Source organism: Gossypium raimondii, chromosome 12 (assembly GCF_025698545.1).
Source record: "Gossypium raimondii isolate GPD5lz chromosome 12, ASM2569854v1, whole genome shotgun sequence".
In the NCBI taxonomy this organism is placed as follows: Eukaryota; Viridiplantae; Streptophyta; class Magnoliopsida; order Malvales; family Malvaceae; genus Gossypium; species Gossypium raimondii.
Genome location: NC_068576.1, coordinates 6,532,425 through 6,554,995, shown reverse-complemented (window position 1 = coordinate 6,554,995; position 22,571 = coordinate 6,532,425). Strand labels below are relative to the sequence as shown.

The 22,571-nt window shown below is 34.1% G+C and overlaps 1 protein-coding gene across 5 annotated transcripts in view; it reads left to right on the top strand.

Moving 5' to 3' along the window:
* LOC105763048 (ABC transporter C family member 12) overlaps window positions 1–22,571 on the top strand; it is a 58,015-nt gene that overhangs the window by 19,730 nt on the left and 15,714 nt on the right. Inside the window, exons 1-12 of one of the 5 annotated variants that reach the window (XM_052625355.1) lie at window positions 16,092–16,240; window positions 16,740–17,086; window positions 17,253–17,431; window positions 18,017–18,056; window positions 18,552–18,708; window positions 19,536–19,650; window positions 19,735–19,815; window positions 19,968–19,992; window positions 20,505–20,561; window positions 20,873–20,938; window positions 21,300–21,374; window positions 21,503–21,610. The exons of 2 other annotated variants lie outside the window; for them this stretch is intronic. In XM_052625355.1, coding sequence (XP_052481315.1) covers window positions 16,754–17,086; window positions 17,253–17,431; window positions 18,017–18,056; window positions 18,552–18,708; window positions 19,536–19,650; window positions 19,735–19,815; window positions 19,968–19,992; window positions 20,505–20,561; window positions 20,873–20,938; window positions 21,300–21,374; window positions 21,503–21,610 — 1,236 coding nt within the window. In that variant the 5' untranslated portion in view covers window positions 16,092–16,240; window positions 16,740–16,753. Of the gene's footprint in view, window positions 1–16,091; window positions 16,241–16,739; window positions 17,087–17,252; window positions 17,432–18,016; window positions 18,057–18,551; window positions 18,709–19,535; window positions 19,651–19,734; window positions 19,816–19,967; window positions 19,993–20,504; window positions 20,562–20,872; window positions 20,939–21,299; window positions 21,375–21,502; window positions 21,611–22,571 lie in introns of those variants that run through there. 2 more of the 5 variants (XM_012581093.2, XM_052625354.1) reach the window with 2 other exon arrangements.

Below are 22,571 nucleotides of genomic sequence, written 5' to 3'. Positions count from 1 at the left end.
TATAAATATATATAATTTTAAAATATATATTTATTGATGTTAAAGTACACCCAAAAGGTTAGGCTCCATGTCAACCGGAAGCTTGAAACCTTATAACATATATATAGAGGAATCTACTTACACTAACTAACATGGTTTTATATCATTTCATATCTTTTTTACAATTGATATTTTAACAATTCAACCCGTGAATTTCATGTTCTATTCACGTAAATAATGCATGTTAAGTGTTTGGAGTAAAGAAAATTTTTAACTATTTGTTTTATACAAAATTTTCTTTTCAAATGTTAAATATATATTATATAAACAATATTTTAAGTCAAAATAAAAGAGATATTGGATAATTTTAAATTTTAAATGCATGAAAAATAAAATTATATTATTAAATCTAACAATTGAATTATTAAAATATTAATCGTAGAAAAATTATGAAATGATGTAAAAGCATGTTAATTTTGCATAGGTATGATAATGTTACTTGCAGACATTTAAAATATATTTTCTTGATGAAAATTTTGAAGGATTAAATGCTTGGTGAATAAGGTATATATAGTATTTTGTTTTTTGGTAGAATAATAAGAGTTGTAATTTTTTTTTGTGAAAAATTAAAATTACAAAGTAATTAAACTAGATCAACAAATGAGGATGCTCAAACAATCTTAAACCGAGGCTTCTAGTGCAAACTGACTTAGCCAAACTATCTGCAATTGAGTTCTCTTCTCTATGCAAATGTTGAATCTTCCATTGCTTAAACATATTTAGGACTTGAAGTATTCTCTTGATTAGGGTAGAATTAGAGTTTCCAGAAGAGTAATCTTGAATAATGTTAACGGCCTCAATACTGTCAGTTTGGATTGAGACCCTATCGAATCGTCTTTCCAAAACAAGAATTAACCCATCCAAGATCCCCTAAAGCTCAGCCTCTGTCACTGTGCAATTACCCAAATATCGGCAGAACCCAATGATCCACCCACCATTATGATCACATATATAACCTTCAGCTGTTGCAAAACCTTGTCACACCTAATCGAACCATCTGTTCTCAAACAAACCCAACTACTAGCTAAATGTGAAGAGTGGAGATAACTGTAAGGCTTATGAAGTACTTTTTTGGAGATTAAAATGTATTGCTTTGCCCAACTAAACGAAATTTTAATAATCTCATAATTACTTCAAGAAATGCCTTGAAAGGTAAGCAAGTTCTGGTTCTTCCAAATACGCCAAGCAATGATCCCAAAGAGGTATGGCCAATCCACCCCATCCAAAGAAATGTTGAGATGATTCTGAAGGTTTTCTATCATCCAAATAGAGAGGGAACTGGTGTAAAACCTAGAAAGTCTGTCTTCTAGAATGAGTTTATCCCAAATAGTTCTAGCAGCAAGGCAATCTCTAAGTACATGCAACATATCCTCATAACCCTGCCCATAAAACCCACAAGCGCTGCTACTCCCAATGCCTCGCCTTACTCTTTCAGCCTTCGTATGTAGGCGTTGCTTGAGTGTGAGCCATAAAAAGAAATAAATCTATTGAGGGCTTTTAAATTTTCAAGGTATCTCCCAAATCTGATCTTTTGAATTCAATGTACCTTATCGAATATTCTCATAAGCACTTTTAAGAGAAAAAGAACTAGTCGAAGTAGCTCTCCAAGTTATTTTATCATGACCTGAAGAGGGGTATGGTGGTGGAACACCTGTAATTTCGTTAATGATCTCTTCTGAGACCCATAGTCTGAAAATGTCCAAATTCCATGATCCGTCACTTGCAACCATACTACTAAGAGGACAATCCATATTAATGTTAGAAAGAGATGGAATCTGTACAAATAAATGACCACAGTTTGAAATCCAAGGGTCATTCGTGCCAACATTGAATACTATTTCCATTTTCGACATACCATAAAAGGTTTTCGCGAATAAAAGGCCATACCTTAGAAATAGATTTCCATAAAAAAAGAGCAGCTTCCCCGTGCTAAATTCTTAGGCAATTTATTAGAAACCCTGTACTTTGATTGAAGGACCCAAACCCAAAGGGCATCACCGTTTAATATAACATTGAAACCAACCTTCATCATAAAGAGGTATTGTGATCTTTCAAGCACCTTAGGCCAAGACCACCATGAGTTTTCGGTTGACGCATCAAATCCCAACTTACTAAGGCCATCTTTGCACTGCCACTAGAAGATCCCTAAACAAATTTCCATACAATGCGCTCAATCTCTTCACATAGGCCTTTGGGGACCATCATCGTCTGCATAAAATAGCTTGGAATTGAAAGCAGAACTGATTGAGCTAAGGTCACCTTCCAACTAAAGAGAGCTGTCTTGCATCCCAACTAGACAACTTACTACGCACCTTATCAACCACAAAGCGTAACGTATTATTGGTAACCTTCTCATGGAAAAGGCATACCTAGATACGTTCCCAAGTTACTCACCTCCTGAAAACCAAAAAATCTACTAATACTCCTCCCTACACTGCCGTCAACCCCTCTAAAAAAATATTCGTTTTCCTCATTTTAGTCTTGTGTTCTGAGTAACTACAGAACTAATCAAGAATGTCTTTTATTACCTGAGCTTGATATTTCTCAGCTTGGCCAAAAAGAATCAAGTTATATGCGAAAAATAGATGTGATAGTGGTGGACCATTACGAGCCAATCGAATAGGGGACCAATTACCGGCATCAATAGCAATACAGATTCTATGGCCCAACCACTCCATGCACAAGATAAACAAATAAGGAGATAAATGACATCCCTGGCAAATGCCCCTAATTGGCCGAAATTTAGAAGTTGGAATCCCATTCCACAAAACCTGCATAGTAGAGCTAGAAATTACAGACGTAATAACATTACAAATGAAATTAGGAACATTTGCAGCTTGAAGCGACGCGTCATCATATCTCATCTAAGCTTTCTCTAGATTAGTTTTTATGGCCATCCATCTCATGTTCCTCTCCGTACTCCTCATAGAGTGTATAACCTTTTGTGCAATGATGATGTTATCCGTGATGTCTTGTCCTGCTACAAAACCAGTCTGTTTGGGAGCTATAATTCTCGAAAAGATCACCTTAAGCTTATTTGCAATTACCTTCATAACCAGTTTGTAAAGGACAGAACATAAACTAATAGGTTGAAAGTGAGCGGAGCCCTCAAGATTTTGAATTTTAGGGATAAGCACGATAAACAAGTTATTCAATTCTGAATCAATGCTTTCGTCATCAAAGACAACAATAAGAGTTGTAATTTATTTCTTAAATAAGTGTTATAAATGTGGTAACTTTTTTTAAGGTAACGTAAATGAAATAAATATTATGAAGGTGGATTTTATTCATAACACAATTTTTAAATTTTTTGTTGCAAATTGTCATAGTCAAAGTAAATTAATTAATTATCAGATGTATCTCGATATGCAATGACTTGAGATGTTAAATAATTGATTCAGAACTAATACGAAGTGAAGATACAACATGTCAACAGGAAAGGTAATAGGGTTGCAGTTGCTTTTGCTAAACAAGCCCTTATATGGGAGCTAGGTTTTTACAAATTCTTACAGCCAACTTCTCATGTTTTGAAGTTGATTCATGATGATTTAGAGGGATTGACAAGGATTGAATGAGATGTTTCTAATAGTTTCTATTTCCTTTATTTACCCTCCAAAAATTAAATTAATTAAAATATTTCCACAAAATGCAATAATGGCATAACATTTCACAATAAAAAAATGATATTAAATCTTGATAATTTGCCTTAATATCGAGTAAAGAAGGGTAAACTACAAAAATAGTCACTTTTGTTTGCCTCAGATTACATTTTAGTCACTTATGTTTGAAATGTTACGTTTTAGTCACTTACGTTAACGTTTTGTTACAAAGTGGTCACTCTACCGTTAAGCTAAATGGGTTTTAACTGCCAACTTGGATGTCTTACGTGGTAGTCCAAATTAAATTTATTTAATTAAAAACCTATTTTCATACCAATAATTGGACATCCGAGTTGGCATTTAAAACTCATTTGGACTGCCACCTAGTACCGTCGTTAGGGAGGTAACGGAGTTTAACGGTAGAGTGACCATTTCGTAACAAAAAAATAACATAAGTGATTAAAACGTAACATTCCAAACATAACTGACTAAAAGTGACTTTTTTTTATAATTTACCCAGTAAAGAATGTATAATTTTTAGGATTTCCTTTTTTTATAATTTACCCAGTAAAGAATGTATAATTTTTAGGACTTACCGAAGTTGCTTAAATTTCTATGAGTTAAACAAAGTATTTATAGTATAATTTAGGAGTTTATTAAAATTGATTTCTTAGAAAACTACCTAAGTAATTAATAAGGTTTTTTAAAGAATAATCAAAATGGAAATATAATTTCTTTAAAAAATTAATAGTGAATATTAGGTGTAACATATTTAAAAGAAACTAATCAACAAAATAAATTGGTTAATATCTCTTTTATTCCTATAGATTGGTTAGCATTTATTTTTTTGTATTGTAGCTGTAATTTTTCACTTTTACCTTCTTCTTCTTTTGTAAATAAAGAAGTTAATTACAACTAGCCATGATTAAACTTGTAGTGGTCACCAATGCTTTCTTGTAACACACCCCTACCAATCTGATTAGGAGGATACTCATAAATTTTCAGGCCAATAGAATCATTCTTACTTAACTTTACCAAAGAATCTGCAATCATGTTCGCTGATCATGGAGTATATGATGCTTTTATGCGCCAATCCCTTGTTAGTTATTCTCTGATAATTCGCACTAAGTTCGATCCAACCTCCTCAGATTGACCACAAATTGTATTTACTACAACTAAACTGTCACTCTCCACTAATAGTTATTTTATTCCTCTCCTCCATGCTATATCTAACCCATAATAGCCCAAAGTTCTGCTTCAACCATAAAACAAATAGCAATATTTCTACAACTACCAATATTTTTCACTTTTACCTTTTAAAAGTTGGGTGTCAAGTTAATCTAATTGATTTCAATATTCGTTAAAGTCACACTAAAAAGTTCAAAAAATAGAGTAATAAAATTAAATTGAACAAAAGTATTAACGCAAAAAAATTGGAAATATAAATAAATAAATATATAAATAAAAACTAGTTAAATGTAATAACAAAATTAAAAGATATATGTGTGAGTTAGCTATTGAGAAAACTTACTTTGAACTTTTGAATCTTCATGGGAACAAAATTCTTCTTCGTGGAAGAATTGTAAATTGAGATAAAATAGAGAATGGTTTTATGTAGATAAATTTGGAAAAAGTTGTTGCCAACAATTAAAATTTAGTAAATGATATTAAATAATTGTAATTTTTTTTAATTTGTGTGCTAATTTTAGAAATATTACATAGTTACTTGTGTTAAGCAAAATTTTAAGTTCCTCATTATTACTATCATATGGTTTTTATTTTTGTTTCAATTTAATCCTAAAATTTATTTGATTCTATTAAATTAACTCATATAAAATTTAGATATTCAAGTTTGATATGGTGTAATGTGCCTATATAGATAGAACAAAGGATACAAAAGTGTGATAATATCAATAGAATAGTGTATGATATTCGTGCTCAACTATAAATATTAGAAAAACTTAGCCAATATTCATAATAATATGGATAAGAGGAATCAGAAATTAGATTTCCAAGATAACAATAACATACCAACTAGAAATTTTCTCTGTCATCTTATAGCCTCCCAAACCGCTATTATGATGTTGACATGAAACTAAATGACAAAATCAACATATTTTTTTGGAAACTTCCTTTGCGTGAATGTCTCCCTAGTTTTTGCTGGTCCATGCCCTGGTTAATGGGTTCTGGTTGATCTTCTCATGGAATTATTGAGGCAGTAGGCAACTCCTCGTGGGGCTCGATCATAACAGTAACTCTCTGTTTCGAAAGAACCTTGTCCTCAAGGTTCCAGTCAGGGAAACACTTTAGGATGTGGTCCTTAGCTTCCCAAGTAGCTACTATAGGGGGAAGACCATCCCACTAAATAAGTAACTGGTTAATCAAATAGCCAGATCAGTCGATGACTCTTTTATCCAAAATCGCTACAGGTTTCAAAATCATTGTGTTGGTATCGTCCACAAGATGTAGTGGGGTGACCTAGTGTTCCAGGTTGTCGATGCATTTTCGAAAGAGGAACACATAAAAGATAGGGTGAATGCTGGCTGTGGTGGGTAAATCCAACTTGTAAGCCTCTTACCCCATACAGTGTAGGACCTTAAAGGGACCAAATAATCTCCTACCAAGTTTGTGATGTCTGTTAAAATGTGGCAACATAGCAGCAGCATGCAAGCATCTAAGCTACTTAGCATCGGCATGTAAATAACTAGGAAAACAACAGAAGCATGCTAATGTCCATGGTGTAATTCGACTGTAGAGCTTTTGCATAGTTGACTTTTGCTAGTTTGTGTTGTAATAATTTTTGTTTGATCAGCTAAGGTTTAATCATGTGCTTTGCTGATTTAGTAGTTATTTAGATTGTCATTAAGTTGATTTAACAACTTAGATACTTGCACAAGCAAGCTTTGTCTTTAACCAATGTAATTTGAGCTACTTATGTATATGGTCTTTGTAATTATTCAAGTAATGAAGAAAATCTTTCATCTTCATCATCCAGCATTCCTTTTTCTTCTGTTTTTTCAACCTTCAAATATGAAACTTTATTTTTGATCTTTAGTTATTGATTAAAAACTCAACAAATGGTATCGATAGCCTGTCTTCTTTGAGGGCCTTTGCTGTGTATTGGTTTGTGTAAGTGATTCGTGCCTGAAAGAAAAGAAATAGAAGTTGTCTTTGTTGGTTTGTATAGTTACTGCAAAATGATGAGTTTTTCACCACCATCTCCACCTGTCTTTGCTGGCGAAAACTACAACATTTGGGCTGTAAAAATGAAGACATATCTACAGGTTCATGACCTGTGGAGTGTTGTTCAAATTGACACAGAGCCACCACCTCTGAGAGCTAATCCAACAATAGCTCAAATCAGACAGCACAATGAGGACTGTGCCAAAAAGTATAAGGCTATTTCAAACCTTCAAAATGGAGTTTCTGATGTGATCTTCACAAGAATAATGACTTGTGACACTCCAAAGCAGGCCTGAGACAGACTCAAAGAAGAGTTTCAGGGGTCAAACAAGACCAGGCAACAACAGCTGATTAACTTGAGAAGGGACTTTGAGAATCTGAGGATGAAGGAGTCTGAGACCATCAAACAGTATGCTAACAGGATTATGGCCACAGTCAATAACCTAAGATTGCTTGAAGATGAGTTTAGTGACAAGAGGATAGTTGAAAAAGTCATAACAACTCTACTAGAGAAGTATGAGTCAAAAATCTCTTCTTTGGAAGACTCGAGGGACCTATCAGCTATTCTCTTGACAAAGCTAATAAATGCTCTCTATGCACAAGAGCAGAGAAGAGCAAATAGAATGGAGGAGCATTCTGAAGGAGCTTTTCAGGCTAAGAATAGAGAAAGTTCAAGCTTGAGTTAAATTACAAATGCAAGAAGCCTTGGACAGAAAAGAAAGAAAAAGGAAAGAAGGATGCTGCTAAAAGGAAGTTTCCACCATGCTCTCATTGTAAAAAGACCACTCACTTAGAAAAATATTGCTGGTACAGGCCAGATATTCTATGTAGGAGTTACAAGCAACTAGGCCACATTGAAAAAGTTTACAAGAACAAGGCAAAGACACAAACATAACAACAAAATCAAGCTCAAGCTATTGAAGATGTACAGTCTTAAGAGGAGCATGTCTTTACTGCCTCCTACTTTGCAAGTTCGAGCAAAGTCAGAAAAGATTGGCTAATTGGCAGTGGCTGCACTCATCACATGACTCCAGATAAAAGCATGTTTAAGGAGCTAGACACCAACTTTGTGTCCAAAGCCAGAATTGGGAATAGAGAGTTCATCGAGGCCAAAGGCAAAGGAAAGCTGTGATCTGCACTTAGTCAGGTAACAAAACCATTTCAGAAGTTCTTTTTGTACCTGACATTGATCAAAATTTGCTAAGTGTTGGTCAGCTATTGGAGAAGGGGTACTCTCTTATATTTGAAGAAAACACTTATGTAATCAAAGATTCCTTTGATCAAGTGTTAGTAACAGTAGCCATGCATGATAGATATTTCATTTTAGATGTGAATCTGTTAGAAACAAAGGCACATATAGCCTTGGCAATGAATCAAGTTTGTGGCACAAGAGGTTGGGGCATCTGAACTATAAGTCATAGGGTTTGTTGCACAAGATGAGCCTAGTCTAGGACATGTCCAAGATCGAGCCTAAAACTGATGTGTGTGAAGCCTGTCAGTTTGGTAAGCAAACCAGACTGCCTTTTTCCTATAAACAAGGCTTGGAGAGCTCAAGAGAGGTGATGGGTGTCGAATCCACCAATATAAACCTACGCCTTAAATTGCAAATTATGCAGTATAGGGAGTAGGGTTGATCCCTCAGAGACTGGTTTACAATAAATTGTTGCTCTCTTGACCAGATTTATGTAGGGGCAGCTGTCGTGCCCAAGAAATTCGGGGGGATAAAATCTGAAGTCCTGAAAATAAATAAAATGCGTGAAAAGAAAAAGTTGAAAACAGAATAATAAAAACAGTGAAATAAATATTAAGAAAAATTAATTAGAATAAGTTCAGCTTTAGGCACGAATTTTCCTCGTCTTTGAACCGATCCTCGAAATTGGATGAACTCCTCTTTTCCAATAAGCTAGTTATAGCTACCAAGAACGCCTTGGACACCAACTCTTCCTTTTGTAAATTAGTTATGGAACGTCCAATAACTAACCCTTACCGATCGAACAACCACGAAACGTTCGTGATTTAGAACTCCGACAGCTTTGTGTTCTAGAAGAGCCTAGCTCGAACCAATGCCCTCAACCGCGTGGGATATTTAAATCCGGTTACTACTTCCCTTGACGGAACCAAACAGCAATCTCCACTTGGCACGCCAATGTGTTCACAGAAAACCAATTAGAAACATTCCTTTCGAAATTCCAACTGTACGTCTAACCACACTAAATCAAACGACGTCTTTTTTGAATTAATGTTGATTTGACTTTGTGAGTTGGCAAAATCATACTCTTAATTCGGAGAAGTAATAAGTACTGAAACTTTATGAGTTAAATTGTTCGGGTTCGTAACTCACGGGTTTTGACGAGGCTAATTCCGGCCTAAAGCTGAAAATGGGTTTAGTTGGCTAATGTTTGGGGCATATTGGTATTGGAATAATTAAATAAGGTAAAATGGGTGGAAAGCTACTGAAAATAAAGAAGGGAATTTGAAAAAGGAATTGCAAATGGCTTAATTTGGTGGCTGTTAGGAATTAATAAATTGAAGGAAAAGAAACTAAAGGCAGCAAATGAATTCGTGACAAGAAGAGAGAAAATGTATTGAAAGATGAAAGCTTAATATTTTGATTGATGATTAAAATGAGCAATGTAGCCTCTATTTATACTAGTGGTCTTGCTAAATTAAAAGCAAACTAGTATAGAAAATCAAGGAAAATATTCCATAATAGAAAAAATATCCCAAAATAATCTCCCACTAAGTCAACAATTTCAGCTAATTATTCTTGGAAAAATTCTGCTTTGGCCCTCCTTCTTTGCTCTTTCTTCAATCTAGCCCAATTGTTTTTTTTCTTCTATTTATCCCCAAATTGCACCCCTACACAAAATTCAGCAAAAACATGGAAAAATTAGTGGCGCACTCTCATAAATTAACCAATTTAATTACATAAAATATGTAACTTTGGCATTTAATCAAATCCCCCTACTTAGCTTATGCTAGTCCTCGAGCATTTTGTAGGAATCTGCAAAAGGAAAAATGTTCTCCAAAATAGGACTTGACCCCCATGGTTTGCACAATTCAACAATTTAATCCTAGAACATTAACATCTCAAATAACCTAGCCTAAGAAGTAAGTAAATATATTTCAGAATTATTAGAGCTTGATAGGCCTACCCCTAATTTATTTTTTATTTTATTTAATATAAAATTTTTTTGTGTACTTAGGACATTTTCGAATTTTTTTTACGCGAGACATAATGACAACCCAAGCACCATGTTCCGGTTACTCAATTCGGACGTCTCTAAGCGGATTATTTCGCCTTACTCGTGATAGCTTGTTAGCGGAGTGAGTACAAAGAAATTAGACAGTCATACAAATCTTTTTACGCGAGATGTAATGACAACCCAAGCACCATGTTCAAGTTACTCAGCCCGATGTACAACCCCAATTTTTCACTCTTAACATTCGTATCAAAGGAGTATTTTTTTTTGCATTCAAAAATTTGACATATGATAAAAAGTAGGCAGTCAAGCAAACTCATAATTCCCAAAAATTTCTTACCCACAAAGTTTAGGTTATTGAAAAATTTATGTGTAAATAACTAAATAGTTAAATAGGTCAAACCATAAGTGTACCATCCCAATTTATCAAAAGAAAAATTTTACCTTTTACCGAAAACATGCAAAAATAGCGATGACAGATAAGCAAATTAGAACCAATTTATATTTCCCTCCCCTACTTATTTTACATTGTCCTAATGTAATTTAAAAAATAAAAGTAAAGATAAGTAGGAGAATGAAAGAAAAAGAACCTCCCCATATATTTCAACATCGTGGAGGATGTCTCGTAGATAGAGTGGGCCTTGGCTGAAATAAAAAGAATTTTGTAGGTTGACATGTGGAATTTAATTTTGTCTTGGAATATTTTCCTGCAAAAATAAAAATAAAAATGAAAATAAAATAAAATAGTAAAAATAAATAATAATAATAGGAAAATTAATTTTTTTTTCAAATTTATTAGCTAAGCTATAAACTCGAGAAATAAATTATTAAAAACCAAGATTACGAGATTTGGTAAAACAATCGTGATAAATGCACCAAGTAAGTCCTCAGGAAAGAGAGGTGAGTCACAATGGACATTCTTAAGTACCAAGTCTTTCCTTAGACAGAACTAATCATTGACATGCATTTTCATTTTTCATTTTACCAAAAATTTTATTTGCATAAAGGAAAATAAAATTTGGGTTGCCTCCCAACAGCGCTTTGTTTAACGTCGTTAGCTCGATGACCAGTTATTCAAATTCTGGGCTTCTCAAGAACAATTGTAAGTGTTGCTAGTCCCCGGCAATGGCATTTGAAAAAGGAATTGCAAATGGCTTAATTTGGTGGCTACTAGGAATTAATAAATTGAAGGAAAAGAAACTAAAGGCAACAAATGAATTCGTGACAAGAAGAGAGAAAATGTATTGAAAGATGAAAGCTTAATATTTTGATTGATGATTAAAATGAACAATGTAGCCTCTATTTATACTAGTGGCCTTGCTAAATTAAGAGCCAACTAGTATAGAAAATCAAGGAAAATATTCCATAATATAAAAAATATCCCAAAATAATCTCCCACTAAGTCAACAATTTCAGCTAATTATTCTTGGAAAAATTCTGCTTTGGCCCTCATTCTTTGCTTCTTTCTTCAATCTAGCCCAATTGTTTCCTTTTTCTTCTATTTATACCCAAATTGCACCCCTGCACAAAATTCAACAAAAACATAGAAAAATTAGTGGTGCACTCTCATAAAGTAACCAATTTAACTACATAAAATATGTAACTTTGGCATTTAATCAAGAGGCTCCAACTGGTTCATACTGACATCTGTGGACCCATGAATACTACCTCCTTAAATGGCAGCAAGTATTTTGCATTGTTCATTGATAATTTCACTAGGTTTTGTTGGGTGACCTTTTTAAAGTAAAAGTCAGATGTGGCTGACTTCTTTTACAAGTTCAAAGCACTGGCTGAGAATCAAGCCATTTGTAAGTTGAAGATTTTGAGATCAGACAATGGAACTGAGTATGTGTCTCAAAAGTTCCAAAAGATCTGTGAAGAAGCTGGAATTCAACACCAATTAACCACTATCTACACACCACAGTAGAATGGTGTTTATGAAAGAAAGAACATGACTGTTCTTGATATGGCCAAGTGCTTGCTGTTTGAAGGTAAAATGCTTAACACTTTTTGGGCTGAGGCAATAAATACCTCTGTGTATTTGCTAAACAGACTACCAACTAATGCAGTCAAAGGCAAGACACCTTTTGAAGCTTGGTTTGGACATAAGCCAACTATGTCAGACTTGAAAGTGTTTGGCTGTTTATGTTATACACTAGTGCCAGCTGAGAAGAGAACCAAACTGGAAAAAAGGTCTATACCTGGAGTTTTTGTTGGCTACAGTAGTGTGAAAAAGGGTTACAGGATTTTTGATCCATCTACTAAGAAGATTGTTGTGAGTAGAGATGTAAAGTTCAATGAAGGGAGCTGTTGGAAATGGGATGGAATAGATGCAAGCCTGTCTAAGCAAGATGAGCATGATCTCGATTTGCAACATGTTGAAATTGAGACTGAAGTTGAGACTGATTATGATAATGCACCTGTCAGAGGCACTAGCACCTTAATGGACTTCTATAAAATGTGTGGTATGTCCATTGTAGAACCTTGTTGCTTTGATGAGGCTGCAAAAGAGAGCTGTTGGAAAGAAGTAATGGAGGCAGAATTGAGGATGATCCACAAAAATGACACATGAGAGCTAGTTGATAGACCAACAAACAGAAGAGTAATTAGTGTAAAATGGGTGTTCAGGACCAAACAAAATGCAGATGGGTCACTGACCAATCATAAGGCTAGGCTAGTTGTGAAAGGGGTACAGTCAGCAGCAAGGCATCGACTTCTTTGAAACCTTTTCACTAGTTGTAAGGCTGGACACCATAAGGCTGTTGTTTGCCTTCGCTGCTCAGAAGCAGTGGAAAGTACATCAACTGGATGTTAAATTAGCCTTTCTGAGTAGATTTCTCAAGGAAGAGATCTTTATTGAGCAACCTGATGGATTTAAGGCCCCTGGTGAAGAACATAAGGTCTCCAAGCTCAAAAAGGTTTTGTATGGCCTGAAACAGGCTCCAAGGGCCTGGTATGACAGGATCGATGCATATTTGTCAAGGCTGAGGTTCGAGAAAAGCATTAGTGAGCCTACACTCTATGTGAAGAAGGCTGAAAAGGAAACCTTGCTAATTGTGTCCTTGTATGTGGATGGCTTATTGGTTACTGGTTGTAAAAGTAAGTTGATTGAAGAATTCAAGAAGCAGATGCAAGATGTTTTTGAGATGACTGATTTAGGGTTAATGACTTACTTCCTTGGTATGGAAGTGAATCAAAGTGAGCTTGGTATTTTCATAAGCCATCAAACTTTTGCATTGAAGGTTTTGAGCAAGTTTTGCATGACAAACTGCAAGCCTGCTAACACTCCTGTGGCACTAAAAGAAAAGCTCTCAAGCTATAGTGATCAAGATCGTGTAGATGAAAAGAACTATAGAAGTTTGGTTGGTTGCCTACTTTACTTGACTGTAACAATGCCAGACATCATGTATGCAGTTGGCCTTCTATCGAGGTTTATGCATTGTTGCAGTGTAGATAATTTTAAAGCTGCTAAAAGAGTCCTAAAGTATGTTAAAGGGACTTTAAGCCGTGGAGTGAAGTTTGAAAGAGCTGAGAAGCTGAAGCTGGTTGGTTATTCAGACAGTGACTGGGTTGGCTCAGCTGATGACATGAAGAGCATATCGGGCTATTTTTCACTCTTGGTTCAGGAGTTTTTAGTTGGAGTTCTAAGAAGAAACAGACAGTAGCTCAATCCACTACTGAGGCAGAGTATATTGCAACTGCGTCTACTGTAAATCAAGCCATTGGGCTTAGGAAGCTGCTGTGTGACTTGAATGCTGAACAAGAGGATGCAACATAAATTAAAGTGGATAATCAGTCAGCTGTTGCTATTGGCAAGAGTCCTATTTTTCATAGCAAGACCAATCATTTCAAGATTAAATATCACTTTGTGAGGGAGGCAGAATTGCCAAAAGAAGTCAACTTGATTCATTACTGCTCGAAGGTTTAGTTGTAGACATTCTGACCAAGCCACTAGCTGCTACAAGATTCAAGTATCTGAAGAAGGAAATTAAAGTTTATTGCTTTGTACCAAGGATGGGTGTTAAAAGGTGGCAACATAGCAGTAGCATGCAAGCATCTAAGCTACTCAGCATCAGCATGCAAATAACCAGGAAAACAACAGAAGCATGCTAATATCCATGGTGAGCTTTTGCATAGTTGACTTTTGCTAGTTTGTGTTGTAATCATTTTTGTTTGATCAACTGAAGTTTAATCATGTGCTTAGCTGATTTAGTAGTCATTTAAATTGTCATTAAGTTGATTTAACAGCTTAGATACTTGCACAAGCAAGCTTTGTCTTTAACCAATGTAATTTGAGCTACTTATGTATGTGGTCTTTGTACTTATTCAAGTAATGAAGAAAATCTTTCATCTTCATCATCCAACATTCTTTTTGCTTGTGTTTTTTCACCTTTCAAACATTAAACTTTGTTTTTGATCTTTAGTTATTGATTAAAAACTCAACAATGTCGCTGGAGGCGCACTGAGTTTTGACGAAAGGGTTGGAGTTTGACATAAACCCAATCTCCTTCCTGGAAAACCACCTCACGGCGGTGTGTGTTAGCCGCACGTTTCATTTGAGCTTGTGTTTTAGACAGATTCTGCTGAAGAAGAGTGAGGACAACATCTCCGTCGGGCATAAATTCCTTAACTAAAGGACTACCAATAGTCCTTTTAATGTATTTGGAAATCGTTGGAATTTTGAGGAAGGATAAGATATTCATAACAAAAGTGAATTTGTGGAAAAATATGGAATTTTTATATTGGCAAGGATTAAATTGCTAAACTTGAGAAAATATATGGATGAAATGATATAAGTGAAATACATATAAATTTGATATGTGAAACAAGATTTTAAGATAAATTATGTGATTAAAGTGTAACAATAAAGAAAATTGATTTAATATGATTAATTAGTAAATATTGAACTTTTGTGACAAAAAGGAATAAATTGAAAAGTTATGAAAGTTTATAAGAAAATATTTGATAAGTGAAAATTGTAATAGAGAATGTAACATCCTAGTGCTTTGATCCAATTGTAATTGATTTAATATGATAATTAGTAAAATAAAATATATAATTTTAATATTAACATAATAAAAGATTAATATTAATATATTTTACATATTAAAACATATAAAACAATAAAATATTACTGTTTAAAAATATTTAAAAAATATAATGTTATATTAATATTTATATACTTTTATAATTAAAATTAAATAATTTTTTAAAAACAATTTAATTTCAATACAGGTCAAGTTTGGTTGACAAAAATCTTTATCCAAACTTGACCCAAGATGGGTTGAGCCAACTTATTCGGAGGGGTTACTCGACCCATGAACACTATACTTGTAATATGTGATTATTGGTTGAAGATAAAATTGAAACAAAAATAATTGAAGTTGAATAAAAGATGAGTAATGCTTAAAACATATTTAGATACAAGTGAAAGCTATCTCCTAACTTAAGTAAAAAAGTCACTTAACCTTGTTATTTATAAAGGCTACCAAATGTCTTGTCATTTGAAAGTCATGTAATAGTTGCGTACTAAATAAGGTCTCAACCTATCACGCTGGTTTCAAGCAAATTAAACAAAAAGAAAGTTAAATGATTATTATTGAGAGGGAAGTGAACTTTTTTTAAAAAATTTTTGAAATATCATCCGTTTAGAACTAATAAATTCGTTAACAAATTAATATTATTCCCAGATTGGGTCAGTTTTATCTTTTAACTCTATCAAAAGTCGGATTATATATGATGCATAGACTTCTACCAAAAACCCGTGATAGAGTTTTGGTCTTTACCCTTAAATAACATTTAAAGACTCACCACTTGTATTAATTTTATAATATATGAGTTATATTAAAAAAAGACCGAACGTTTACAAATTAATGGTGAGTATTGGAGCATTAATTTTTTTAATGTATGATTGTCGCTACATCTATTTTTGACTTTGTAATTTTTTTAATGTATGATTGTCGCTACATCTATTTTTGACTTTGTCTTGTATCTTTGTCAGCATCATCCCCATCCCATTCCCCTACGTTTTATTTTTTAAAATAATCCAGCCAACCTCTTCCTTCTTCTCTGATTTATTGTCAAACGATATATATACATGATTAATCATGCATCCCAATTACCGTAACCCAGAATCCTAGATTCCTTGAAACTCTCATAGCTTTACTACTCAAAGCCTTTCAACTACCACAACACTGTCCTGTCATACAATTACAGGTATCCATCTTTGTTGCTCTCGTTATTTTTCAGACTGACTGCAGGAAGAGGGAACTTGAATCACAATTCTGAGCTTTGGGATTTCATATTGCTTAGAACTGGAACAAGTTTAATCGTTTAAAGTGCCACTGAGACTTTTGTTGACGTAAATATTTTTTTTGGTCTGAATGGGGACGATTATTGAAAACATAGAACTTGAATCTTTAATCACTTTAATAGCATAGATTGAAATGATCATGTCTTCCTTTATTCCAAATGTGGTTTTATTATGTTGGAATCTTGGTTGGATTTTTTCTTTCTTTCCTTGTATTATTCGTGTTTAGGTGTCTACAGTTACAATTTTTTTTTAATTTTTAAGCACGAGTGCCGCTTTCTTTTCTTCAATGTAGACATGACGTTTTATTAAGTCCTTAACTATGCATAAAATTTCCTGTTACATTTCAAATCACGTGAAGCAGAAGATGAGTTCAACAAATAGCTAATCGATTTTGTCTTTCAGAGTGGTGGTTAGTGATGGCGTTTGAACCATTGGTTTGGTATTGTCAACCAAAGCAAAATGAAGCTTGGACAAAACTAGTTGATGGTGCTTTTGGTGCATACACACCTTGTGCTATCGACTCTGGTGTGTTATTCATTTCTCACTTGGTTCTTCTGGGCCTGTGCTGTTATCGTATATGGCTAATTAAGAAGAATTCCAAAGTCCAAAGGTTTTCTGTGAGTCCAGAATACTATTGCTATATACTTGGTTTTTTGGCTGGTTATTGTACCGTTGAACCAATACTAAGGTTGTTGATGGGTAGTTCGATCTTTAATTTAAACGGAACGACTGGCCTTGCTCCCTATGAGGTAAGTTTCTGTATTTTTAAGTTTAATTGTTGGACTATTATAGCTTTAAAAACAGACCAGTTGTTTCTTTTGCTGAGTTTATTTGCTTATTTCATCCAATTTATTTACTCTATTTGGTCATGGTAAGGTGTTACCATATTATGTTTTATAATTTACGCTCTTGCAGGTAACCTCTTTGATCATTGAGGCTACAACTTGGTGCTCTGTGCTTTTTATGATAGGACTGGAAACAAAAAGTTACATCCGTGAGTTTCGGTGGTATGTGCGTTTTGGAGTTGTTTATGTTCTGGTTGGGGATGCTGTGCTTCTCAATCTCATTCTTCCAGTGAAGGATCTGCACAATAGGTTAGATTCCTCCCATTCCTCAATTTAAGTTTATTGACCATAAGCCGCTTTAAAAAAATAAAATTCCATAAGCATTTTTCTTTTCTTTTTCTCAAGGGGGTGTAATATAAGCAAAAAGCTCTTTATATGATCTATAATCCTTTTCTCATATACATGCTCTTTTTAAGTCTCATCCTATGAATATTTTGGGATCAGTTTGTCAGTTCATAAATCTCTAAGCAAAAAATATCTTTCTGGTTCTGGAATAGTAATATATTAGGGGGAAGGTCATTTATCTTTTCTTTTTTCTTCTCCTTTTATACATACCAGTATTTCTAGAAGACCCACCATCAGCAGTAATGATTCTTTTAGCTTCTAAAATTATGTACTAAAGAAATTTGACCACAGGAAACTATTTTGGATCATATAGAAACTTTCATACTTTTGAGAACAGTTAATTAGTTGGAGATATGGACTGATATCATTCAAAGGAAAAGGCTTTTTTGAAGCATATCTTTTTTATTTCTTTTGCCTGACTAGATAAAATATAGTCCATTAAACTGTGTAAACAGAACACATCATTGATAAGGTTATTTGCTCATGCAGCTACGCATTGTATTTGACCATCAGCACAGTATTCTGTCAGGTTTGTTCTGTATATTTGCCTTTTTCCATATTCGTTTTTTTTTCTAGTATCTCTATAGAAGTAGTCTTTACCTGCTTTTATATTTGCCTTGGTGCCATAATACCTCTCCTAGTTTTACGAACCTCTTGAAGTCTGGCTAAAAGCTGCGTCACTAGCAAGTTGTGCAGTACAAAAACTTAACGAAAATTAAAGAGAGACAATAACTCTCTCTTTTTATCTCTGGAAATATTGGCATCACCTCTTTTCCCAAGCATTCATCACTTTAGCTGCTAATGTCTCAATTTAGGTTGACATGAATTAGTTTCATTTTAATTATTATGGATTTAAATTAATCAAGTTGAAGCTTTTGGTCAAATTTTAATACTTGGTAGGGTGGTCTAAATTTAAACCCTTTGGGACAGAAATTTGGACAATTTCTTTGACAATGAGTTCTAATGATTTTTGTCTTCAAGTCTTTATGGCAGTTTGGTTTATTGTGCTTATTTTCCGGTGTAGGTTTTATTTGGGATTCTTCTACTTGTTTATTTTCCTAATCTCCATCTCTCCCCTGGGTATCGTTTGATTGAAAGTGATTCTCTTGATGATGAAAAATATGAACCACTTTCTGGAGGAGAGCAAATATGCCCTGAGAGGCAGGCCAGCATTATTTCAAGTAAGTACTTTGATTGAGAGATTATGATGCCACAAGTTCAAAATTACAAATGCTGCAGGTTTGCTAATTATTTTTAGAAAAGTATCATTTTGATAGAACTATAACTATGTAATTGCTGCGCTAGACTGTACATAAGGACAGATGTTATATTAATATGTGCAAGTAATGGGATTGGGATGTTCTACATTGTGAACAGAATGTATATTTATATTATATATTATGTGTGTCTGTGTGTGTGTGTATGTCTGCATTTCCTTTATCCGAGTAAGTCCTCGGAATGTTTGGTCCTGGTACTACAAGTTCAAAGAGTTCAATTGATTTCAGGTTTGCTGGTTATTTGTGGAAAAGAACCATTATGATGGAACTATAACTAGGTAATGACTTGGCTAGTCTGTCAATAAGATAATGATATGTGCTAGTCTTGGATGTTCTTGTCAAAAGAATCTATATACTCTTTATCAGAAGTTTGGCATCCTTGGTCCATGTTGCTTGGAACTTGAGAGAAGTGTCGAACATGATTACGTGTTCATCCGTTGCATTTGATTCCCCGGGCCACATAATATTTGAAAGGTTTAGGGCTTGAATCCCCACACACATGTCCAGTGTAAGGTTTCCAATAATTGTCTAACATGGGTATTTAGGGAAAAGTAAATAGCCAAAGCAACATAGTCCATTTATATATAAAGACGGTTTGGTCTGTCCTACAGATATTAAATGTTTTCTATGATTTTCGCAAATATAAATTTTGCTCAAATCATAAGTAAGTGATGCTTTACTATGAACTTGTGAGCTTCTAGTTCAAAGTTTTACGCAATATGATATGACAGGAATTTTTTTCGGATGGATTACTCCACTAATGTTGCAAGGTTATAAAAGACCTATCACTGAGAGGGATGTTTGGAAGTTGGATACATGGGATCAGACCGAAATACTGATTCATAAGTTAGCATTCTGTCACTTCCTTGCATTTGCTTCCACATGATAATGCATACAATCACTCAAAGATAGCAATTTCTACCTCTACAGATTCCATAGATGTTGGGACAAAGAAGCTAAAAGATCTAAGCCATGGCTTTTGAGAGCACTGAATAGTAGCTTGGGAGGAAGGTTAGTTAACTATGTGGTTACACTTTTCCCTTCCTTTATAAAAGTGGTAATGACTAATAAGAACTTATGCATCCTGAAGTATTCCTCTATCAAGTCTAGATGTCATCTTGCCTTACCTATATTAACTATTTCTCTATAAATGAATCATGCAGGTTTTGGTTGGGGGGTGTTTTCAAGGTAATGAGCATGCTATTCGTATTTCTCATGGAAATTAATTTGATGATAAATTATTAAGTTATTTGAATTAAGAGAACAGGATTATTTTTAGGTGATACATGTTTCGTGTTTTGTGAGCTCGAAATTTTGAGTAATTATAATTTATTTTATACATGGTAGGTGTTTTTCTTCATTTATCTACGCCATCTACTGTATTGAAGAATTTTGCATCCTTTACCATATGTGTTGTAGCTTAGATGCTCCTTCAGTGGCCACTATTTGAAACGGTAATAAATTAAGTTTTGCAACCCTCATCCTGTTCATGAGCATGAGTCTTGCTTATGCTGATCTCGACCAATAATAAGTCTTAGCCATTTTGAGTGTGCATATTTTCTATAGATAAAATGTAGAGTTTTCCTACTAGAAAGTCATATTGGAGACTTAGCATTTCATGATAATATGACTAAATTGTCTAAAGAATTTGTAACAAACTTTTGAATGCTAGCTTATGAATTCCTATTTGCACATTGCAGATTGGATGTGACCTTTGTCAGTTTGCGGGGCCTATGTTGTTGAACCATCTCTTACAGGTTTATGTTTATTTTCCTATTTCCTGGTTAAGGCCTAATTAAAGAAATGACCTCTTGTATCTATTTGTTTATTCTGCTATAGAAGAGAAATGTTCGATTTCAGATTCAATAACCCTATAGTTCTACTGAGGATGTATGTATTTTAAGAAATTATAGAAATTTTAAGTAATAACAAGTAACACAATGATTTTTCTCTGGCCAAAGTAATACTGTGGTAGACAATTTTTTAATTTTTCATCATTTAGTGATTATTCTACTTTGTCATTCTGTGCTCTGTGTTAAATATATAATTCTCTTGTTATGGTCTGCAGTCTATGCAACGAGGTGACCCAGCATGGGTTGGTTACATCTACGCCTTCTTGATGTTTCTTGGAGTGGTATGGTCCCAATTTTGTGTTTCCATATCTGGATTTCCTTTTTTAGTATAAACCTGGATTCTCCCAGTTTAGAGTTTTCTTTTGTACAAATTATTTCATAGCATAGCATTGTATATGTTTTTTGCAACAAACCTGAATATTGTGGTCTGTTTAACTCGAGCATTTTATTCATGCTTTCTCTCATTTCTTATGTAATATGAATAGCTGTGTTGCTATCATTGTCTTTGTCCATATGTTTGTTTCTCTTCAACAAAAGATGAAGGTTGTTGCTTATATTAGCTATTCATGAAAGTTCAAAGAAGTGATGCCGTGGAGAGCTTTCTTCTGTTCTGATAACGTGACTTATTTTGACTTATTTCAGTTATGTGTTGTACTGCTTGAGGCTCAGTACATGCAGAATGTTTGGCGTGTTGGTTTTCGTCTACGGTCTACTCTGGTAATATAGTTCCTTCCTCCTAAAATAGACACAAACAAGCACATGGAGCCTCTTTTGCTTTTCAAGTAGAGGCTGAGTTATCCATTTCAATTTGGTGACTTAATTGCATTTTACTGTTTCTGTCATAGGTGGCAGCTATATTTCACAATTCTTTGAGATTGACTCATGAGGCTCGCAAGAATTTCCCTTCTGGAAAGATAACAAATATGATTACAACAGATGCTACTGCACTTCAGGTATGGTCCTTGTCTGATTGTTGTGAAAATGGAAGTGTTAATCGATTCCAAGAATGGTGTATTATGCATTTAGAATCGAAGTCCATAAAGACAAAGTACAGTATATTTTAGAAAATTTTTAGTATATATCCTTTTATATTTAAAACTTTGCCTTATGTCGGTACTTTAAGAAAGATGATGATCCTTTGACAGTATCAAGATGAATACAAAAATTGCTGTTGGAACTAAGAAAATAGAATGAGAGATTTCACAGAAGCTTATGCAAGAAGCATCAATGTCTTGCTGAACAAACAAGAAAATTCAGCTTAAGAACTTGAGTAAAAAACTTGAGTAAAGACCAGAAATTGAAGAAGAATTTTCTAAAGATTTTGTTACATTGAATTAAGGCATAATGCCATTACATATACCAAGCTTTTCAGCTGGTCAAAATAATACAAAGTTACCTAAACATCTATCTAACTCCACTAAGTAGCATTGTAACTTGTTAAAACAAAACTTGCACACTTGGTAAAGCTGATTTATCAGCTTAAACATTACCTAATTACATCAAGTACAATGACAACTTAGTTCAAATCAGACTAAGTAACAAAACAAACACTTGAAGTAACCAAAATGATTCAGCAGCATGAGCTTTAGTTGCAACTGCATGGCTCAGCAGCTTGGTCTACTTCTTGTGCTGCATGGAAGTCAGCTTCAACACTCCTCTTTGGATTGCATGTTGCATACTCCTAATTTGGTTCTTAAAACTGTAAATCTTTGACACACAAAGAGGCTTTGTCAAGATGTCAGCAAGCTGTTCTTCAGAATTGCAATGAATCAGTTTCACCTCTTGAGCTTGTTCCATTTCCCTAACAAAATGAAACTTAATCTTGAAATGTTTGGTTCTCCCATTAAAAACTGGATTCTTTGCAATTGCAATAGCAGATTGGTTATCACATCTGATCTCTGTTGCTTTCCTTTG